General features: G+C 38.7%; 1 protein-coding gene across 1 annotated transcript in view; it reads left to right on the forward strand.

Annotated features, from left to right (window-relative positions):
• Nucleotides 1–22,021, forward strand: part of nbas (NBAS subunit of NRZ tethering complex) — a 221,937-nt gene that overhangs the window by 153,797 nt on the left and 46,119 nt on the right. Inside the window, exons 47-49 of the mRNA XM_042503247.2 lie at nucleotides 959–1,149; nucleotides 5,299–5,388; nucleotides 7,065–7,248. Of these exons, the coding sequence (XP_042359181.2) occupies nucleotides 959–1,149; nucleotides 5,299–5,388; nucleotides 7,065–7,248 (465 nt within the window). The remainder of the gene's footprint in view (nucleotides 1–958; nucleotides 1,150–5,298; nucleotides 5,389–7,064; nucleotides 7,249–22,021) is intronic.

A 22,021-nucleotide genomic window follows, 5' to 3' on the forward strand; every position in this document is an offset into this window, starting at 1 on the left:
ACTGAAGCCAAAAAATCCCAGATACAACCGCTGCTGTCTTGTGCTGATGACGTCATTTTGAGCCAGAGTCTGCGCTGTAGTGATTCTCGAGTTCCCGCCCTTACATCCGTCTGAACAATCGTCAGCCGCGGCGTTGATTGTGAACTCACCAGTTGGCACACAGCTAACAATCATGACCTAAAATGCCTGTTTTGTAGCATCAAAAAAATCATTTAAAACACTTTTAAAGCACTTTAACAAACATCAGCACAATAAAATTCACTTTCAATGACAGAAATCACCTTTGGGAAGAAATGATTTGATGTGTACTTTGAGTTTTTAGTGTCCCGTTTGCTAACATGGAGGGGGCAGGCTTTATGACCTATGCTGCTGCCAGTCACCAGGGATCAATTGAGATGTTTTGGCTTCATTTTGGTTGAGCTGTTATGTTGTCCATTTTTGATATACAGTCTATAGCACATGTACTAAAATGGAACAGCTGTCATTTTCTTCTGATATACCTTGGATTCCTTGAATTTTACAGTAATATTTCAGATTACAAAATATTTATTTGAGCACACACGGACTGACACACACATGCACATGACCCCGTTTCCGACCCTCCAGGTTGAGCTTCTCAGCCGTTTTTTATTGGAAGAATGAAAAACAAGCAAAGGTGAGCAGGATAGTAAATAAGGTGAGCGAGTTTAGGTCAGTGCCGCCCTCTGGGTTAATATCTGTAGAACTGAGCACTCAACAGCAAACTTCACTCACTTAACTTCCTACACCACAATGTGTTTTTTTCTTCTATTCATATCTCTGATTTTTTGCAGCCATCTCACACTACCATTTATCTCTTTTTATCTTTTCTATGTATTTTTGACTGTGAGCGTATATATTGTAAATTTCACCTTTATTTCTGTCTTTTTTCCCATGAAATATTTCCCCTTTTCCATTTTTTTTTCTCTCTGTGTTCCAGCGTTACAGTCAACTCTATGATTTGTCCCGATCTGAGAGGTTAAAAGTGCATGAGCTGGCAGTCACCATGGCAACTGATGGGGAGCCTCTGGAGCGCATTGGAGAGCTTCTGCGTGTGGCTGTTGGACCCCTTGACCTCTCCGTTAAAACAGTGCTTTGTGACGCAATAGAGCGAGTAGTGGCTGCACTCAGGTATTATCCCTCTCCATTTCTCTATTAAATACACATGCACAAAGTCACAGAGAAGGAATCATTCAGCATTTTTGGAAAATACACTTTTTTTTACTGAGAGTTAGATGAGAAAATTGATAACACTCTCATGTCTGTGCCCCAACTACGGAGCTGGATCCGGGAGGAGATTAGCTTAGCTTATCTTAGCTTAGCATAAAGACTGGCAGCAGGGAGAAAAACTCTTGGCCTTTCCTCTTCAGTTCAGTAAGCAAGCTACCAGTGCCTCTGAAGTGCAATAATTAACACCTTGTTTGAACAATGTAATCTATACACAAAACCGAAATGTAATGAGAACTCTGTTGGGCACAGTGACTTCCTGAAATCTCTGCTGGTTGCCTGGCAACCTCACAGTCCTGACAAGACTTTTGTGCACATTTAACATATTGACATTATAAACAAAATTAGAAATTTTGAATCACAAAAAACATAACCTTTTTTACTTTTAAGACAGTAAATTTAAAAGTACTAAATGTACTTTTTAGTGTGACGCATAATTTAATGTTGAGTTTAGATGTCATATATCTGATAAAAATAAACCGCGTGACTTAATTTCCTTCATACGCTTGGCTATACAGAAACGCTGACTTAATGCTGGACTGACAAATCACTGCAGTTGCATCTTTTAGTAGTCGCTGAATTCTTCAATATTAACTAACTTTGTGTTTGTCAAACATTTACACCATGTACCACCTCTGAAAAATGACAGGTCCTCCAAACATCACCAAAACGAGTTCAAATCCAAAAAACTCATTTCATTAACCCTTTGAAACTAGGGTAAATTGGCTTGATTTATTTCAAAAACACTGGAAGAAGAGTGAGCAACTTAGGAAGAACTGACCCCCAAAATAAGTAAGAGATTAGTAGTAAGTAAGTAAGTAAGAAAATTACCTGAAAATTAGCATTGTAACACCTTTGAGTGATTTTGCTTAAATCACGACATTTCCTGCTTTGGGAGTCGCATTTTGAATTCTACACCCACCTCTGCAGCTAGTGTTTATATCTTTTGTATTGATTATAAATAATAAATGGTGTTTCACACTTTTGTACTATATTCACCCTTTGACCAAAATGTGGTCAGTATCAGTAGTAGCAGTGGCCTCCTGTTTGCCCTGAGTAGCTCAGAAAATGGTTAATAATAAGACAGAGAAAATGACACCGCTGTAGGCTTGTGCACAGTGTGCTATAAAGATACCACACACTGTGACAACACTAACGAAGGCAGGAGGAAAAATCAAGTTGTCAGGTTGGTGCATGCATTTCCCTTTTTTCTTATTGGAATCTCTTCTAGATTCACTGTTGCGCCTCGTCAGAAAGCATTATCATCTAAATGCCTCTCTTTCAACCTGCTTGGTAAGATTACATACATATGTATGTAAAAATATATTTATTTTTAAACAAGTCAGATTAAGAGAATCATCTATATCCAATTTAAAAGGAGCTTTATGGTGTATATACCAAAATACTGAAAACCACCAAAACACACCACCTACCGCCTGATCTGTGTTGCTTGTTATGTGAAAATATTCAGTATACTGGTCCACTTTGGGCTCAGCATGTTAGTGGGAAAAACACTGTCAAAACAAATGCCTAAAGTGTTGAATTGAATCTACAGTAGCGGCCCATGGGAGTTGGACTCATAGCATTTTATTGGTGTCTTCCTGCTCCCTGCATTCAAAAGGAAGGGAGAGATGATTCAGCCCGACATGTCTGCAGAGCTGCGAGATTTTAGGGCAATGGAAAATACGTGAATATTGTAGGAGTTAAAGGAGCAGTGTGTGGGATTTAGAGGTATCTAGCTGTGAGGAATGCAGAACGCAATCAGCTGAAATTTATGAGCAAAGCATGAACTCCCAGTTAGAATTCCTTTAGTGTTTATTGTTTAGGATGTTTTTACTGGGAGCCAAATTATCCGCGGAGGTCTCTTCCTCTCCAAAACAAATGGAGCAGGTGATTGAAACTGTTCAAAACACTAAATAAAGCAGATTTACACAACAAATTATTGTTTCTCTGATGCTGCAGATGGGCCACTAGCCCAAAACTCAGCAGTGTTTATTAACCTTTTTTCTCTGATAACTTAAAGATGTACTTTGCAAGATTATCCTGAAAAAAAAGAAAAGAAAACAGTGCAAAGACTCACAAAAGTAATCCTTCTCAGTCATATGTTGTCACCCACCAGTAGTGTGTGGCGGTGTCTGTATTTGCAGAGAACCTGGTCTCTGCCTGGATTTTCCTATTTTCTTCTCATTTTGCTTATTTTTGGACATTTTCAACTCTCACAGTAGTTACACCTATTGTTTTATACAGACTGGTCAATGTGAAACTGCAAAGAGCCCTGTCTAGAGCCAGTGTTTGGTTTGTCTGCTCTGGGCTACTGTAGAAACATGGCGGTGCAACATGACGGACTCCGTGGACAAGGACCAACTCCGTAGATATAAATGCATTATTCTACAGTAACAAAAAAACGCAGTGATACTTATTTTTAGGTGATTATACACTAAAGAAAACACACTTATTATATTATATTACATTTCTGAGGACGTATACCCCTAAACCCTACACACTGGACCTTTAAAATCAAAAAATGACAAAATTAAAAACAGTAGGCTTAAATCAGTTTTTTTGTGTGCTCACACTGACAGACCAATGAGCGAGGTTTCACTGACAGGGCCAGATATCATCGGGCCATCCGATTGGCCTGATAAATGAGTGCCAATCGCCTTGATTATATTCCTGCCTCATTTCCCGCTTCTTTATGGCAGCTCAATGGCGCATGCTGCAGATAGATGGCACCTGCGTTTGCACACACACCAGAAAGTACTTGTGCACATGCTCAGACACTCACACAAGTCGTTAAGTAGACATGCGGGCACTATCCGTGATGCACACACACACATGCTCACTCTCACACATACATACACACACACACACACACACACAAACTCTTGCACGCTTCCCTCCTTTCTCTGATTCATTATCTTCTTATAATTAATGCAGCCTGATACAGCTGTTCCCTTCCAGATCTCACTCTGCTCCCACACACACCCATACATGCACATGCACACACACGCACACACACACAGTGCATGATGTGTGTGTGTGTCTTCTGGGTGCACACAGCCTTATGTATTCACTGGAGGTTTTCTCTCCCTTGAACGTCACTCGGTTCTTGCATATGAATATCCCCTTATGCATTCAAGTATGACTCTGCATCTGTGTGCGTCCGTGGTTGCAGGGCTCTCTCCGAGCATTGTGTTTGGCAGGTATGAATGAGCCCCTCTTGTTTTTGGCTCTCCCGAAGCCTTCAGTCTGGCGCAGCAGGCATACCTGAGCTTCACACTAATGGCCATCTTTTGTATCTGTCATAACTCTTCCATGTTTGTTCGTCTTTTGAAGAGAAAATGTGAGCGGTAAAATGCAGTAAAGAAAATGCTGCGTAGTCTTTCCAGTTTTCGCCAGATCATTTGTACTCGTGTGTATTGTGTGTGTGTGTGTGTGTGTGTGTGTGTGTGTGTGTGTGTGTGTGTGTGTGTGTGTGTGTGTGTGTGTGTGTGCATGCAGGAGCCCAGCAGCAAAGCGGAGTGGAGTCGAGGGAAATCACCCCCCCCCCCTCCTGTCTTTGTGAAAAATAGCCCTCCTCTTGCGACATACAGTGCACACACACTGCAGCACAACCCACAGCCACACCAGGGTATCCACTAATGACACTGCAGAAACAACACACATTACCTTTTTTGAAAGCTCACCTACGATTAAGTGACATTAAATCTTAATTGCATCGCATTTGAAAAGAAAAACCTCTTCTACATTATCGTGAGTTTGCACCAACATGAAGCTCGTAACAATGGCGATGGGTTTAAATGTTTTTCTGTTGCTTCATGTCTCCAGGACTTTAAATAATTTCATGATGGTTAATTTTTACAAAGCTGCGTTTGCTTCAAACATTTAATCGCTGCCAGACACGTTTTTAACCAACACTGTCCCTGAGAAGAGAAGCCTTTGATTTCCTTTTTCTTCTCAGTTGTTGTCCCTCTGTATTGTGCTAATTTGAAAATGTTATCCTAATTAGCGTATTATGTAAGATGATTGTAGCGATGTGGTTTGTTTTTTTAGCGGAGACCCAGACGCCCTGACAAATTACCCACAACCCCTAAGGGTCCTGGAGGCCATGGTGACTGCTGTGCACAATCATGTCCAGAATGGGTAAGTTATCTATATTTTCACAGACACTTTTGGCACACATAAATCAAACACGCTTCAAAAAAACTTTCTCTTCCTCTGTTGCCTGAAATTAACACCTGCTGAGTGTCAAATGCCAGTAAAATGTCTGTTTGGAAGTTGAATCAACAAGAAGCACCTGCCAACCTGCCTCGAAGCTTTTTGTTTTATGAGATGAAAACGTTTAGATAGCACCTGCTGCTCCCCGGTCAGCTCTGTTGTGACCAACGACCAAATCAAAGTCAAACAAATGGATCTGTGACAAGATGTCTCCTCATTTGCTGCCTGTCAGTGTAGCTCTGCACAAAGCTCCCTTTCCTCTGCTGAGAATTATTTTCATTATCAAATAACGTTTCATTTATTTTCCCAATTAATAACTTTGTCTATAAAATGCTGGAAAATGCCCATTACAGTTTAATGAAGCCCAAGTTGCCTTTTTACCAGATTTATTGTTTAGTCCAACCAACAGTTTGAAATGCAAAAATATTCAAAAGCTGAGAGATGGCCTCTCTCCTGGGTGCCAGCTGGTGCAGCGTAAACCACAAGGAAATCAAAGTCTCAGCAAATACCTGAATACTAGAATTAAAATTATTTTATTAACACATTATGTTAAAGACAAAAAGGAGTAAGCTAGGGGTTTTGCAGGTTGCTCCGTCAGATTCTCTATGCTTGATGGCAATCAGGTGTGCCTTTTTAAATAATCAGAGGCTGAGTAGCAGAGAATCCAACACTTTCACGTTTCCCAATATGAATGCACTACAAAAAGTCAGCAATAATAGGCAAGAGCGACTCATGTCAGTCACACAAAGAGCAAATCTATAGTTTGCTCATTTTTGTTTTTAATGTAATCTAATAATTTGATTTAATAACAGGACAAAGCATCAATTTTAGAAACTGAAATCAATAAATTTGACTATTCTTTTCGTTTTCCCTAAAAATCACAAATTATTTACTAAAATAACTATTGATTTTTTTGCCAATTGACCAACTGATAAGTTGTTTCAGCTCTAGTTGGAAAAGTTTGTGATGTAAAACAATTAATTCTGTAAATTAGTAGAAATTTTTTTGAGAATTTGTTTTGATATACATTTTTGATTTTGATTAGGTGTGTACATTGATATTTTTTGTAAACATAAATAGTTTTTTATTCTTTGAAAAAACTTTTTTTTGCATTGGTAAATATTTTTCTGGCAAGTTGATGTAATTGTTTAGCTTTGCAAGAGATGAGCCCAACTTTACAATTACCATATACTGATACTAATAATACAAATAATACTAATAATACTATTACTACTACTACTTTTGATAATAATAATTATTTCTATAGCGCTTTTTAGTCCAAAGTGCTTGACAAAATACAATGCAATGAGTATAAGAAAAAAATTATAAGGACATCATGCACCGTAAATGCAATTAAAATAGAAACAAGCATGTAAAAGACAACATTAAAAATTTGAAAAATAAAAAAAGATGATTGATATTGAGGGGAAGTTTGTTCCACAGTGTTGGGGCTAAAATAATAAAAGCAAATGCTTAGATCTAGCTTTTGACTGTTTGATGACTTAAGACTTTTCAGGCAAACCTCCACACTTCATCTCTCTATCTCTGTCTCTTTATCGCTGCCTCACTCGGCCTGTCTGACTGCTGTCCTCCTCTCTTAGTGACAGCACGGTGACTTCAGATGACCTCCTGGCCTGGTTGCATCCATTCTGCGGTGACGCCGCGCTCCCCGTGCGGCCTCGCATCAACGTGCTGCAGATCCTGGAGAGCAACTTCAGCCTCCAAGACAGTGACGTCCGTCTCCTGCTGCTCTACAGGACTCAGGCCGTTCTCAAAGACAGAGAGGTAATGTGACAACACACACACACACACACACACACACACACACACACACACACACACACACACACACACACACACACACACACACACACACACGCACACACTCAGCGTGACTCATCAGCTCCTCACTGACAGACTGCGGATTCGAGAGTGTACATTACTTAAAGGGCCAACTTTAATCCCAAGCACTCTAAAAACATAACTTGTGATACTTGATGTGAAGGAGGCTACAGATGTCTGGATTTTTCTTTTCTTCTCTCCAAGGTCATAACATCAAATTCTCTGCCATAAATTTTGAAACAGTACTAGAAATTGATGGGATGGAGGGAAGAGATAAGTGGAGGGAGAACAGGACAGAAATGGGGTCGTGAATATGTTAAGAGGACAGATAAATTACTCACCCATCCCATCCTGAAACATGTGAATGTTGACATACATATTCCGATTATAGGCTCTGAGCTACTATGAGGTGGTGTGCTGCTGAGGGGATAAGTGGGATGTAGTAATTTTTGTTTATCGCTGCTGCTGCTGCTTAAGTTGAAGCTAACAATGTCGTTTAAAGGAGCCGAGATTGTGATTATTTGACTTATGAATGACTGATGCTGTCTTTTTAAATCTTTATCAACTTTATCAACTATCAACCGACTTTCCTGACGTTGTCACCGTTGTTGAAGACCTTTGCAAACACTCGTATATTTAAAGAATCAGTAAAGACTTGACAACTGTGTCATCTTGGGAAACCTGATTCAGTTGTGGAGATAGAAATAGACATAAGTGGACATCGATCATTGAAAGTGCTGAGAGTTCTTTTGATATTTTTTGCCAGGGTTGTCATGGATCTGAGAAGTACTTGAAAGTGCTTGAATTTAAAAATAATAATAATAAATTGTAAGTGCTTGGATTTTAAAGAGGTCCATAAAAGTTGTTGGCTCAGGCTTGCTTGATTGTCTGAGTTTTTTGCCTTTGTTGGTTATTTGACTTGAAAAAGATCCATCATTATGCAGTGTATTTGTGTCCAAATAGCACGCACCCCTCCCTGCCTTCCTCCCATCAAAATCAACAAGAGATTTTTTCCCCCCATAATGTTACGTAAACAGGCTGGCTTAGCAAATGCTGTTTGTTCAACCCAAATTACAAATGGCCACTAAAATTCCGATGTAATATATAATTTGGCAAAATTCAATCACTGAAAAAAGAAAAGTGGAGACAGTCGGCAAATTATCTCTAGATTGTTTTATTTGATTGTTTGGTTTATATAGCTTCATGTTTTTATTGGTATTTATGACATATTTAACATTTTGATTTAGCACTGGGGCACTTTTATTGTTTTATCTTTTTATGTTTTATCTTGTTCGTTGTCTGTGGTGTCTGAAAAACATGCACAGACAGTATTTTTAAATGACAAGCCATGCTATATTTCTTATATTTAGCTAACATATTCATGTTGAACAGTTTTTATGAGTCTAAGTTAATGTTGAGTATTTATTAAATGTGCAGTGTTTGTATTCAACTTTATCCACCAAGTTGATCTTTGCTGATGTAGCTTTATTTGCAGTGTTGGTGGTCATGTTACTTCACATTACTTTTGTTACCTGTTACAGTTATTAATTACTTTCATCATTAATGATGTAATATAAAGTGTTGTGAATGGGATTTTGGTGACGTTACAGTTTGGTGTTTGGACCAAGAGTATACTGCGGCTCGGTTGCCTCCGGGGGCGTCTTTTCAAGAGTAGACATTAGCTCTGATGGCTGTGTCGTGGTGGCTATAAGAGGCTCAAACTGTGGGAATCAGACCAAACAAGTCCAAGAGTAATGCTGAAGTGTAATTCAGATTTTGAAAAGTGCTTGAAAAGTCCTTGAAATGTATTAATACAAAAGAGCGGCAACCCTTTTTAACTAAACAAAATATGCTCTTTTTTAATTGTTGTCTGTGAGACTCTGTGAAGCCTGCTCGGATTTATTATAAAAATTGTCACTTTTGTAACAGTAATTCATCTTCCGTATTAGGTCCTTGAATCTGAAGGAATTGTTCCCAAAAAGTGCTTGAATTTATGTGGAAACCATGGTTAGTTTTTCTGTATTTAACAAGAAATCAGAAACATTGTAAATGCTTTTCTCTCTTGACTTTGTAGCTGCATTTGATGTTTCTGCGTACTTTACTTCAGGAGCTTAGAGCCCTGATCTGGGATCTTTACCCTCATTAATGGAGATTAATTTGTTCGTTTATATATGTAAATAAAAAACCAAGACATGCCAACACAGAAACACTTCGAAGCGTTCCTAAATCCTCCGTATATTTGCCGTCGTGTTTAATGTACAATATGTCCGATTTCATGCATCCTGGGTGTTTGCACGTGTGGCTCTGCCTGCACAATCCCCCCTCCCCCTCCATGGTGTTACCTACAATTGAGTGGCTAGTCGTTACGTTTCCTGACTGACTAATTAATGGCCCGAGTTGGTCAATTAATGTGTAAATGTATGCGTGCAGCCGTGGGCCATTGTCAGCGCAGGTAGACAGGTGTGTGGGCCCGGACTCTTTAACTAATTGGGTGCACTCCCGACATTTGGCAGGCTCTGACGAAATACACACACACATACACAGGCAGGCACACACACACATACACAGAGGCAGGCACACAGACACACACACACACACACACACACACACACACACACGTGCGCTCTTAAGGGAGTGTACATCCAAGGGATCAGTTAATTAATCTTGTTAAAGATGAATCAACTTCATCTGAAATGAGTCTCTTGCTCTTGCAGCGAGACCCGTTTCAGATGAAGTGCCACTTTCTCTTGTTTCTCCCTGAGGCGACCGAGAGGCCCTTTAAATGTGTGAGCAGGGTTTTCGTAGCCAAACGTCTCATTTAATTTTGATTAGTCTAAATTTTTTGTTGGTGGGGAAGATTTTTCCATATCAACATGTGTGCAAAATTTCAAAGCCGTGAACTAACACTTCGGAGCACACATGCACTCATTCTTTTATTTATTGCGTTTCGCCTCCTAATTGGAGCGACACTTAATTGTCTCCACTGGCTGTTTCACCGCTAAAAGCAGTGGCACGGTAATCATGTTGGTGAGGCTGGTAGCCACCCGTAACCAGCGCTGGCACTCATGTTGTTTCCCCGAGGCCATGCCCAAGACGTGGTGATGCCCCAGTCTGACCTCATCACATCAACTTAGAAGTAGATTGAGAGAGGGGAAGAGGAGAAGTGAAATCAGATGCTGGCAGAGACGACAGAGAGAGAGAAGAGGGAAGCAAAAGGAGTCTTAAAGTCATGACTACAGACTGTATATAAAGATGGACAACATGACAGTTCCCAGTTTTGATCGACCCCCGGTGTTTGTCTGCAGTATAGGTCATAAAGCCCGCCCCTCTGTGTTTATGAATGGGACATAGGACAAACTAAAAACTCAAAGTACACGGCAAATACATTTTTCCCACAGATGGTTTCTGACACTGACCGTAGTTTCATCACCCTGATGTTTGTTCAAGTGATCATTTTTATGACAAGTTTGGTTTCAACCAGTTATTCAGTTTTACAAAAAGGGGATTTTCTGCCATGATTGACAGCTGTCACAGCCAAACCATGCGCTTGCATTCAGTGTGGCTGCTCGCGATTGGTCAGATGGATGTTTTTCTGAATTACGACACCAGCCCAAGATGGCATCAGCTTTAGTTTCATTTAAGCATAGTGAGGATAAATGTGGGGGTCTCATCCATCTTTATATATAGTCTATATTCATGATGGAGCGCCCTTTCAAAATACTATATCCTGGTCAAAACCTCCTTTGGTTTTCAATGCCACAGAGCTGTGTTCGAGCAGATCTGAGTCAAAAATAATGAGGGAATTCTCATTTCACCGCTCTCCTATTGATGACTTATTGATGGCTGCAGCTGATTAGTTAAAATTCTTAAACGAATAAAGAAAACCAACGTTTTAGCTAATCTTAATTGCTAACTGTTGTTGCTTTTAACTTTTTAACTTAAATCATTCCCAAAAGCCTGATCCTTGCGGATATGCTCGATAAAAGCTAGCAGCTTTCTACTGTGTTTTAACTGTGGCTACTGTGGCTGGGTAATATCGGCTAAAAAATTGCATTTAGATATTATTAGGCTTTATCTCAATACAAAATATATATCTTGATATCTTAAATCTCCTCAAAAGCACTTCATCAAAAAAACAAAATTACCCTTCTTTTAACCAAATTCCCCTATTTGATGTGACAATGTTGTAGGAATGACTGTTGGTACTTAAAAAAAAACAAAACAAAACTATCCCATTTTTGATCAATAATCATTAGTACTGTAAACATAATGACTAAGTGGGTAAAGACAGGTATTAAAACAAGAACTGTCTAATAAGTTGAGAAAAGTACATCACTTTACTCTCATGCAAACTTTAAAATCAGGAAAAAACACAATTTATTCCATATCAGCATATAACAATATCCAATATCCTTGACGATATAGTCTCATATACTTTTATGCCCAGCCCTACTGTGTTTTTTTTTCTTCCTAACCAAGCAAGAGCACAGATAATATTGTTGTCTACAGAACACAGCACTGTGGCTTTGTAAAGAATAGGAGGTTTGGACCCGGAAATAGTATTTTGAAGGGGCGTTACTTCAGATTGGATTGTTTCCCTCTGTCCTCCCCGTCCCTCAACTAATCAGCATAGTTCCCCTCTAACTGTGTCCCACTGGCTACACACACATAAACCACTTCCCTGCAGCCCTCCCGTGCAGCACACACATACAATAGGTATGCACACACACACACCGAGACAGACTTCCTGCTGTGATTTCCATGACAACCGTGCTGTCAAACCACAGTTTGTGAGTGAAACTGATACCAGTAGTATGTTTAAGTTCTCTCATCTCTCCCTTTCTGCCGCTGTCTGTTTGCTGTTCTGACAAAGGCATCTGATTAGCGCCGTCGCCTGCGATCAAAGGCAACTGCAAAATAGCTATATGCACACACACACACACACACGACTCTCTCGAATGTGCAAAAGTTTCTGTGCGTTAAAATGCACATACATGCAACCAAACACATGCACAGAAGTATTGTACTGTATATACCTGCCGTATGTATGTCTTAATTCAGGAGATCTAAGTGAACAAGCGTTGAGGAAAACATCACTTTGATCTCAGAAATGAATCTCTCATCTTTTCCCTGTCTCTCTTTCTCTCCATATGTCTGCCTCTCTCTGATGTGCAAAGTCTACCTCTCTTGCTTTCTGGCTCTCTTTCCTCAATATCAACAATGCTAAAATGTCATTAATGAATCAAAAGAGGACAGAAAAAAACACACACATTCACAGAGACCCTCAGGGACCTTAGCAGTCATTAATTATATTTTTTTATTATTTATTTTTGTGGCAAATTAAGAAACAGGAAACTAATATTTCAAAAGTTTTTGGAGGAATGGTTGTTCTAAGAATGAGCATTAAAAGAAATTGAGTGAATTAATTAAAGAGCGGATAAGAGGGGATGAAACTACAGGTTGTCTTGCGTATACTTTTTAATGGATCAAGTCATTATTCAGGATCAAAATTGCTGTCATTCGTCTTTTTAAATATGCTACAAATCAGCCTGGTTAATTGTCATTGATAAATTGCAGACATTACGCTACACTTGCATTATATTCATCTTTTTTTTTTTTTTTTTTACTTGAAAACAGGCAAAAGATTGATGTAGGAATATGGATATTACAAAAGTACAACAAGGGGCCTAGAAATAAAGTAATTGGTTGTGGATTCATGAAAAGGCACACTATGAATATTAACTATGTTTTTTTAGGGGAAAATAGTAAGATATAGTTAGGGATACAAATTAGGGTTGGGTGAGGTATCTATTTTGCTAAATGTGTTGTGATTTTTTCTATGTGGTATGTTAAAAATGATTATGCCCTGAACATTGAGTATAAAGTATCACATCGTTTTGTGTGTTTTTGCATCTGCAGGGCTTCAGAATAAAAGCACCAGTGGTTTTACTTAAGGTGGTTTAAATCCAACAATACTTAATAACAGTATTTTCTTTAACCTTATTAGAACAGAACTTTATTTAACTTTATCATAACAATGCTTTATGTAAATTTATTCTAACAGTACTTTCTTTAACTTTATTCTTTATAACAACAACAGTATTACAACAGTACTTTATTTTTCTTTATTACAATATTACTTTATTTTACTTTATTTTAACTGTATTTATTTTACTTTATCATAACAGCACTTGATTTCACTTTATTATAACAGTATTTTATTTAACTTTATTATAATATTACATAATTTCACTTTATTATAACACTATTAAATGTTGTTATTACAATACTTTATTTAACTTTATTTAACATGAATGTAACAGTACTTTATTTGTATTAATTCTAACATTACTTTATTGAACTTACAAAACTACTTAATTAAACCTTATTATAACTTTACTTTTTTTAGTAATATTTTACTAGTCAACATCATTTTAGATGTGAATTCATAAAAAAATGTGATGTGATATCCTAAAAAAATATTGCAGTATTATTTGTAGGCCATATTAGTCAGCCCTAAAACAAATGATAACATCAGTCTGGTTTTTGTCTGCTGTAATGTTGAAAGAATAAAATTGTTTCTGATTTCATCCGCCCCGCAGAAGTGGCCTGAGCATGACTGCTGACCCTCCTCCAGAGGGAACAAGCAGAAAGAAAATTAGACTGAATACAACAGAATTACTTTTGTTGGCAAAAGGTGATATGACTTACAGTTCTTACTACTGATATGGATTTATTAATATTAGCTCAGGCTGCGACTCCTTTGGTTGGAGACCGTCCAGGCAGTTGGCTGCTGGTCAGACCAAAGTGAACAGAAGCAAATAAGGTCAAGTGAAAAAATACTTCAAGCCAAAAAAGAACTGACTTATTATATCTGCCATAACAGAAGCAAATATTTATATTTTTTTCTATTACAGTTTTTTATATTCCTCTCAGACATCACTTTTGTGTCTGCTCAGAGGCATTTTTTAAAATACACTTATTTGCTGCTTTGCCAAGTTAGATAAGAAGATTAACACCACTAAAGACACTATAACCAGAATGTTTTACAAATCATGCCAGTATTAAATGGTATTCAATATGGTCTCCTAAGTGGGCACAACTGTCTGTCACCCCATCCCCATTGTTTCGAAGTGTTGCAAACCTGGTGTGGATAGATGAAAGAATATTCAAAACAACACAACACTAGATACAATATAGATTTCATGTTTGCTCCTTATTTAGCAGCTTTTTTTGGTAGCTAATTTTCTCCTAATTTGTTGGAAAAATGCCATTTTAGTGTCAGAATATTCAAAAGAAATGTGGTTTGTGAAAAATGTGTTCTCTATGCACTTCAGCGTTCACTTCTTCCATTGGAGTGAATGGTCACAAGACCGCTTTTTAGTCCCTTAAAGGTGTGGGGCAGTGACGAAATCCACGTAACAAAAATACAGGAAGTGAAAGGTAGCCATCTCATTTATCAGTGGTCTCTGAACTCTGTAACTAAGCAAATGTACTCAAGTACTGTACTTTAGTACAATTTGGAGGTACTTGTTCTTGCTTAAATATCTTCATTTACTGCTGCATCACATTTTCCAGTAGGAAATATTGCACTTCACATCCACTACATTTATTTGACAATTATACTTTTTTCATATTATGCAATAAGATGCAGTACTATAATACTAATCTACCCAGTAGTTTATAAGATATCTGAAATTGTCTCCACATTGACAAACTGTGACATTAAAATGCTCTTACATGTATTTGTTAGTGCCAAAACAATAATTATATAATATTCTATGAAAATCACATATGATATAATATGAAAACTTGAATATAAAAATAATAGCCATTCTGCATAATGAGTACTTTGAATTTTGGTTCTGTAAGTACTTTTTGCTGATGACTTTTGTATTTTTTTGAACATTTTGAATGCAACATTTGTACCCTTTACTTGAGTAAAGGATCTGAGTACTTTTTCCACTACTTCTTAGTACAAAGAATCAAAACTGCTGCTAGCCGACTCTCACTGATGCTAAACAAACAACAAAAACTGCTTCAACAAACACAATTTAACACATTAAATAAATGACTTCTGATGCTGAATTTTGTCGGCACCGGACGGAGCCAGGCGAGCTGTTTCCTTTTGTTTTTAGTGTTTGTGCTAAGCTAAGCTAATCTGCTGCAGGATGTGTATTTACCGTGCAGATATTATTATTAATATCACTTACTTTTAGCAAAAAAGTGTCAAAGTCAAAGTGAATGAGTTGGTAATCAAGCTTGGAGTTGCTATCTTAACTTTGTCTGATAGGTCACAGCTCGGTGCAGTATGTACTTTATGTAAATAATACACTAAATATAAATATGTCTGTCGCCGTTTGTTGCTGTTCATTTTTGTCTGTTAAGCTGCCAGCAGGCTCTCAGATCTCTGACAACAGGGCTCGCAGCCGAGTCTAATGCCTGTACATCAGTGTCACCAGGGACTAATTTAAACCACCTCCTGTAAACCTGCAATAACAGATTTTTTTTTGGCCATCGGGGAGCCTCTGAAATGAGCTGTAAACACATCACTGACATATTATCACAGTTTAAGACAAACTTGCTAACAAACAGTTTCCTATATTTTCACTTCCAGCATCTTCAAAGCAACAGTAACGTTCAGTCATGTTTTTTTTTCTCCAATGTTTTTTTTTTTTTTCTTTTTGTCAATTATCTGAGGAAAATATCTGGCTCTGAAGCTGCAAAATTTACTATGATCACCAGCTAGTCGTTGACTTTGTCTGTCGTTTGATGGTGAGCATGTAGTTTTGCAGCACCCCTTCCCCCTCATAAAGAAGGAAATTTGATTTTAAACATCAATACGCACAAATTACTTTAAAAGAAATGTGTATTTCAGTATGTAGTGTGGAATTCTTTACAGAATGATTTAAAGGATATTATCAATATCAGTTAAAAAATATGTATATGGAGAAAATAATTAGACAATATGAAGTTGCCAGGTATGATTTTTTATTGATGGTGAGTTGTTGTGTATGGCTTTGATTATTTTCTTTTTCTCTCTCTCATTTTCTGTAAGTATCGACTGCTAAGTAACTGACCATCTATTTTAATTTCTGGATTTATTTTTTAAGAGGGGGACTGTTAAATAAGATTGTCTTCTCCTCGCTCCTTTTTCAATCATGGAATGTACTTAAAAACCGTCTGTTTCCAGGAGTGGAATAAAAGTGAAAGTAAATAACAAACCGTCCCTATTCCTGACCACAAATTCTTAAAGTGTTAGACCGACTTTGAGAAATCTGATTTAATCTGATTTCAGTCCAGCTAACCTGTTTGCAGTTATTTTGAAAGTCCAGTTTTAGTTGGACTGACACAACAATTCTACTTTTTCTAATGCCTGTCATGTAAACGTACTGAAAGAGTAATACACCACTCACTGCATCAGACTAGTACTCAACAGTGGTCTTGGTCTTGAGACCGGTTTCTTAGAGGGTCTCGGTCTCGTCTTGGAATCGAATGCATTTTTGACTCGGTCTTGTCTCGGTCTTGTTGTGGACTCCGGATTTTCTAACCAAGTCTGGTCTTGGTCTTGACTAGGTCGCAGCCTCTTAATGTCTTGGTCTTGTCTTGGTCTCGTCCTGCTCCGGTCTCAGTCAAGTCTTGGTCTCGGTTAGTACGGTCTTGACTACAGCCCTATACCAGACTGTTGTACTGTCATGTTGTGTTTGACCATTGAGACTTAACGTCGCTATAAAGAAGTGACATCTGGAATTATTTTTGTCCCCTCAGGAGGTTTCTTAAATCTGAACTGAACTGTTACGATGTCCTGAATTTAAATTCAGGTTACAGTTTCTGTGATTATCACAGTTGATTTAACTCAAAGGTTATTGGTTCTTCAGTTTCTCTTTTTGTTTGCCAGTCTGCTGATAACCCACTTGCCTGTGTTTCAAGCCCGCATTGTGTATTCCTACAGATCTGATTCACTTACTGTGTAATCCTCCATCCTTGCCTCATTGCCTTGTGCGCACACCTCTTTGACAGTGCGTCAAGAAATCCTCAGATCCTCACAGTCTGTTAGGATCTGAAAAGGCTTGTATTCTTTGCACATATGCTGTCCAAGCCTTCTCCTCCCTTCTGCCGGCCCGCATCTGCTGTCTGCATGATATTGTCTGTGCATCCTCATCCATATACAGTGGCTTTTTTGTATAATACACCCAGAACACATGGGCAGTCCAGCGTGCCAGCCTTGTGATAGAACCAGACGGATGCTATTATGATGGATGCTGTTTAGCCCAGTGGTGTCCGGACAGGGTCAGGCTGGGCCGTGTCAGTGGAAAGGCCACTGCATGATTCACTGCCGCTGCCTCGCACACACCCAGCGATGATGGATCAGAGGGAAACAGAGAAAAAGAATTAGAGAGAAGAGGGAAATAATGATGGATCAGAGACATACAGAGAGAGAGAGAGAGGGAGAGATTCAGACATGATATTGAAACCGAAAAAGAGAATAGGCCACTTACCATTCCGATACATCATCCTCCCACAGCATCCCAACACACCACTCAGGCGCACACACACTCACGGAGTTGCCAAAAAAGGGAAGTATTAATGAGCCCAATTGAAATGCTGACATTTAGGTAGTGGGGAGGAGGTGTGGGGGTGATACGGGAGGAGAGGGAGGGTGGGTGCGAGAGGTGAAGCCAGGGATAGATTTTGTGCCTTCATTTTGAATGATTAGTCATAACATCAGGGTGTCCAAATGTCACCACTGTCAGGATCGGAGGGTCTGTTTTGTCTCTGTGTGTATAGAGAGTGTTTGGCCTTTATGCTACTAATAACAATAAACTGAGGGTCATTTGTTTGTCGCATTTCACAGACAAAGAGGCGACTACTACCAACTTATACTTATATGTGCATATATGCTTGTCAAAGGGCAACATCAGTATTTTTCAACTTGGACCTTTTTGGAAATTTTTTTTTAGGTAACTAATAGAGAAAACATTTTTTTAAACTGGAAGAGGAGAGCAAAACAAAACAACAGGACCACCATGAGCTACCACAGCACCAAACACCTCCCATGGAAAACTTTTATTTATATAATTTTTTAGATTTTACAGTAGGTTACATGTGGATTGATTGATGGACATAGCTAACAGAGACGAGAGGATTAGGCTACTACTAATCAACTGAATGGAAATGCCACTACGAAGTTGTTATATATATGTTTTATACAAGTTTCATAACGCAAACACACCATAAAAGTAAAAATTGATGAACAGGTAATTCTGTGTACCATTAACAGTGTGCACTGCCATATTTCTGTGACATTAGCTCGATATACTTGGTCTACATGGATCTTGCCTGAGTTTCCAATTTGGAATCCTGACTTGTATGTCCTTTTCCACTTAAGTTTTCCAAGTCAGAGGTAGTTTTTTCCCCAAGTACGATGGAATGCAGCATAATTATTCAGACACAAAAATGGAAAAGTAGGATCCAGGTGTTAAATTACAGAAATTACCCTTTGACATAATGCCTTTACTGCTGTTGCCGTGATGTTTTAGTGTGAAGATAGTAATTACAATGTTAAATCCCCCATGGCAGTTTTAGCATTAATGACCACATCAGGGTTATAACACACACACACACACACACACACACACACACATATAACCAAATAACCATACACACAAGGAAGAGGGAGAGGGGAGCTCAGGCATCGCATCAAGGTCTTCACACCTGTGTGCACTCTAAATGTTATAGGGCACAGGGGAAGGTTACAAGGAAAAATCATCCTGCTTGTGTGTGTGTGTGCATGAAATTTCATCATCTAAGATCATCAACAGTGATAGCTGATCCATGCTACAAGTCCCCCCCCCCCTTTCTGTCAATGTCATGGATCATTTGCTGTGACACTGTGTTTTGGTGCTGTGCTGTTTGGCCTTGCAGTGCGCCGTCTATCTAATATGGATGAACTGAGCAGAGCAGAGGAGGCTGTGTAGTTGCACTCAGCTGTCAGCTTTCAGTCTGCAGCCACACAGCCTCCAGATCCCACACCCCGACTCAGCTCTGACTTGACTTTCCAGAAGCACATTTTTCATTTCTTTTTGTTTCACCTTTTAAAATGCCCTGTGCTTTTTTTTTTGTCTCTTGCGATTCCCTGAAAATTTTGTTGAAAGTATGATTACATAAAGATTTAGATTTTGAGTTTGACAAACACATTCAATTTATTCTCAGAGGTATGGACTTCATTTTGGATTTTTATGCTTCTGTGCCAGTGACAGCCATAGCTGGAGGCATTATGTTTTCGGGTTGTTTGTCCATCTGTGCATCTGTTCCATTAAATCAATCTCAGCAACACCTTGAGGGAACTTCCTTAAATTTGGCACATACTATATGTCCACCTGGACTCAAGGATGAATTGATCATATTTTGGTGTTTGAAGGTCAAGGTCACTGTGACCTCACAAAACACATTTTTGGCCATAACTGAAGACTTAGTATGCCAATTATGACAAAATTGCACAAAAATTTCTAACAGGATAACATGATGAAGTGATGACATTTTGTATCTAAAAGGTCAAAGATCAACTTTTACTATGGCATCATAATGTTCTGCAGAAACACTTTGCTGGCCATGTGTTTGAAGCATTCACATGTAAGAAATTATAGTTTCTATGCATGAATGTCCATATTTAAAACAATGTCTACTGACATGGCTAGTGTAAGAGGAGGTGGTATTTCTAGTTGTTTCTGATTAGTTTGGTGCATCCCAGGCTCAGGAAGTAGAGTTGTCATCTGCTAATGTGTTGGTGGGTTGTTTGACCCCTGGCTCCTGCAGTCTACATGATGAAGTGTCTTAAGGCAAGATACTGGACTCCAAATGTCACCTGATGGCTGAGGCATTAGCATCTGAGTGCATGAATATTTCTCTGATGAGCAAGTGGCACCTTGCATGGTAGTTTCAGCCACCAGTGTATGAATTTGTGTGTGATGCTTTGGTTTGGGCAAATTTCATGCAAAGCTACATGGGACTGAGTATTGTGTTATGCACGTGAGAGCCATATACTCAGACCCATGTGCATCACAAAAATGTATGACTGTATTCAGATTACTCTGCATACTCTGTAACTACATTGGGTCGATGATATGTATTTTTGCAGAAATCATTTTGATAAACAATATTATTGTCATTTTTAAGAACATTTTTTGCCACTGGTATGACTATAATTCAATAGCTTAAGAATGCAAGTACACCTTTTCAGAAAGCAATGGCATTTTTATTCTTAAAAATATTCAGACATTGGAATTTGAATGTGAAAAAAGTCAATATTTCCTAAATAAATTAAACACATATTAGCAAAAGTGACAGCAAAATATATCTCAGCATAGATTTATCTTTCCTTTCATTCATCTTAGGCGCTGTACTCCAAGTCTTACAATGGAGGGTTAAAAATGATCGCTTTTTATTCTGGCGTCATGTTGGCCAAAATGTTACGGACATTCTTTCTAAACAAACATACACATAAATGGGAATATCATGCAATATATTTGGACATGGCCCTTGTTAATTTTTACTGACCTTCAAAGAGACGATAACATTATTATACCAACAGACTTAATGGGCAAAAATATTTACAGTCATAGAGACATCGAGACAAAACACCTAAACACAAGTCCTCCCGTCTCTTTGTCCCCATCTTGGTCTACTTGTCAGTCTCCTGCTTTCTCACTCCATCTTTGTTTCTCTTTCTGTTGAAAGACGATGACTCTCATTTTGTATGCACCAATTAAGCAGAAAATTACAGAAAACCATCATTTCTGGACACGATGTAATGGGGGTGGAGCGTACCAACAATGTGCATTAGCATACAGTCCACAAAGACACAACGGCGGTCTTGTTTTACATGAGGTATTACAAGCCTAAAGAACTGTGAATATTTGAGGTGTGTGAGTTTTGTGAGAGCGCATGCATTTATCAGTATCCACATCCATGCCTGCATGCATCTCCCCTCCTGCCATACTTTAACGAGTCCCTCTCCACCTGCCTGCTGTGTATTTAAATATTAAGGCCACATTTTGAAGTATGCGAAACCACAGCAAGAAGATAAGCTCCAGCCCTGACACACATCCAAGAATCACAATGAAAGAAGGCAAAAAGAGCTGCGCAGATGGATGGCACGCCATTTTGTCATAACGAGAGTATTCGTTTCATATGACAGGAATACAAACAGAAACCTAAGTGGGAGTCGTTGGCTGACAGAGTGATGTGTTGATCATTGCCATTTTGCCCCTGTGGTGCACAAACACACTCACATATTACATATTGACAAATGGGTGGACGGGCTGTCTGGATCTAGTGTTAAAAAGTTAAAAAGTGGAGAGGAACTTCAGGAATTTTCCCAACAGGGATTGTGTGGGGGAAAAAAAAATGATGGAGCTTAGCCGAGGTGAAGGCCATGTGGAGGGGAGAAGCTGGACAGGGAAGTTGAGAGAGATTTGTTTGATGAAAGTGAATGAGCCTGGACTGGAGGGAGAGGGTTATACAAGAAGAGAGAGAGCAGAGTTTCTTTCCAAGTAGATAAATAATAAATGTGATGGGGTTGAGGAAGCTATCTTATGGTCACACTCTAATGCAACAGGTCAGGGGTCACTGCCGTGATAGCCGAGCCCCAGCTGTAATTCCACTTGTTTTGTCAGCTTTTATCTATCCCTCTCGGCTCCTTTTGCGAAAAACTTTA

The sequence above is a fragment of the Plectropomus leopardus genome, chromosome 16 (assembly GCF_026936395.1).
Source record: "Plectropomus leopardus strain MGB_pleo_1.0 chromosome 16, ASM2693639v1, whole genome shotgun sequence".
NCBI classification, from domain to species: domain Eukaryota; kingdom Metazoa; phylum Chordata; class Actinopteri; order Perciformes; family Serranidae; genus Plectropomus; species Plectropomus leopardus.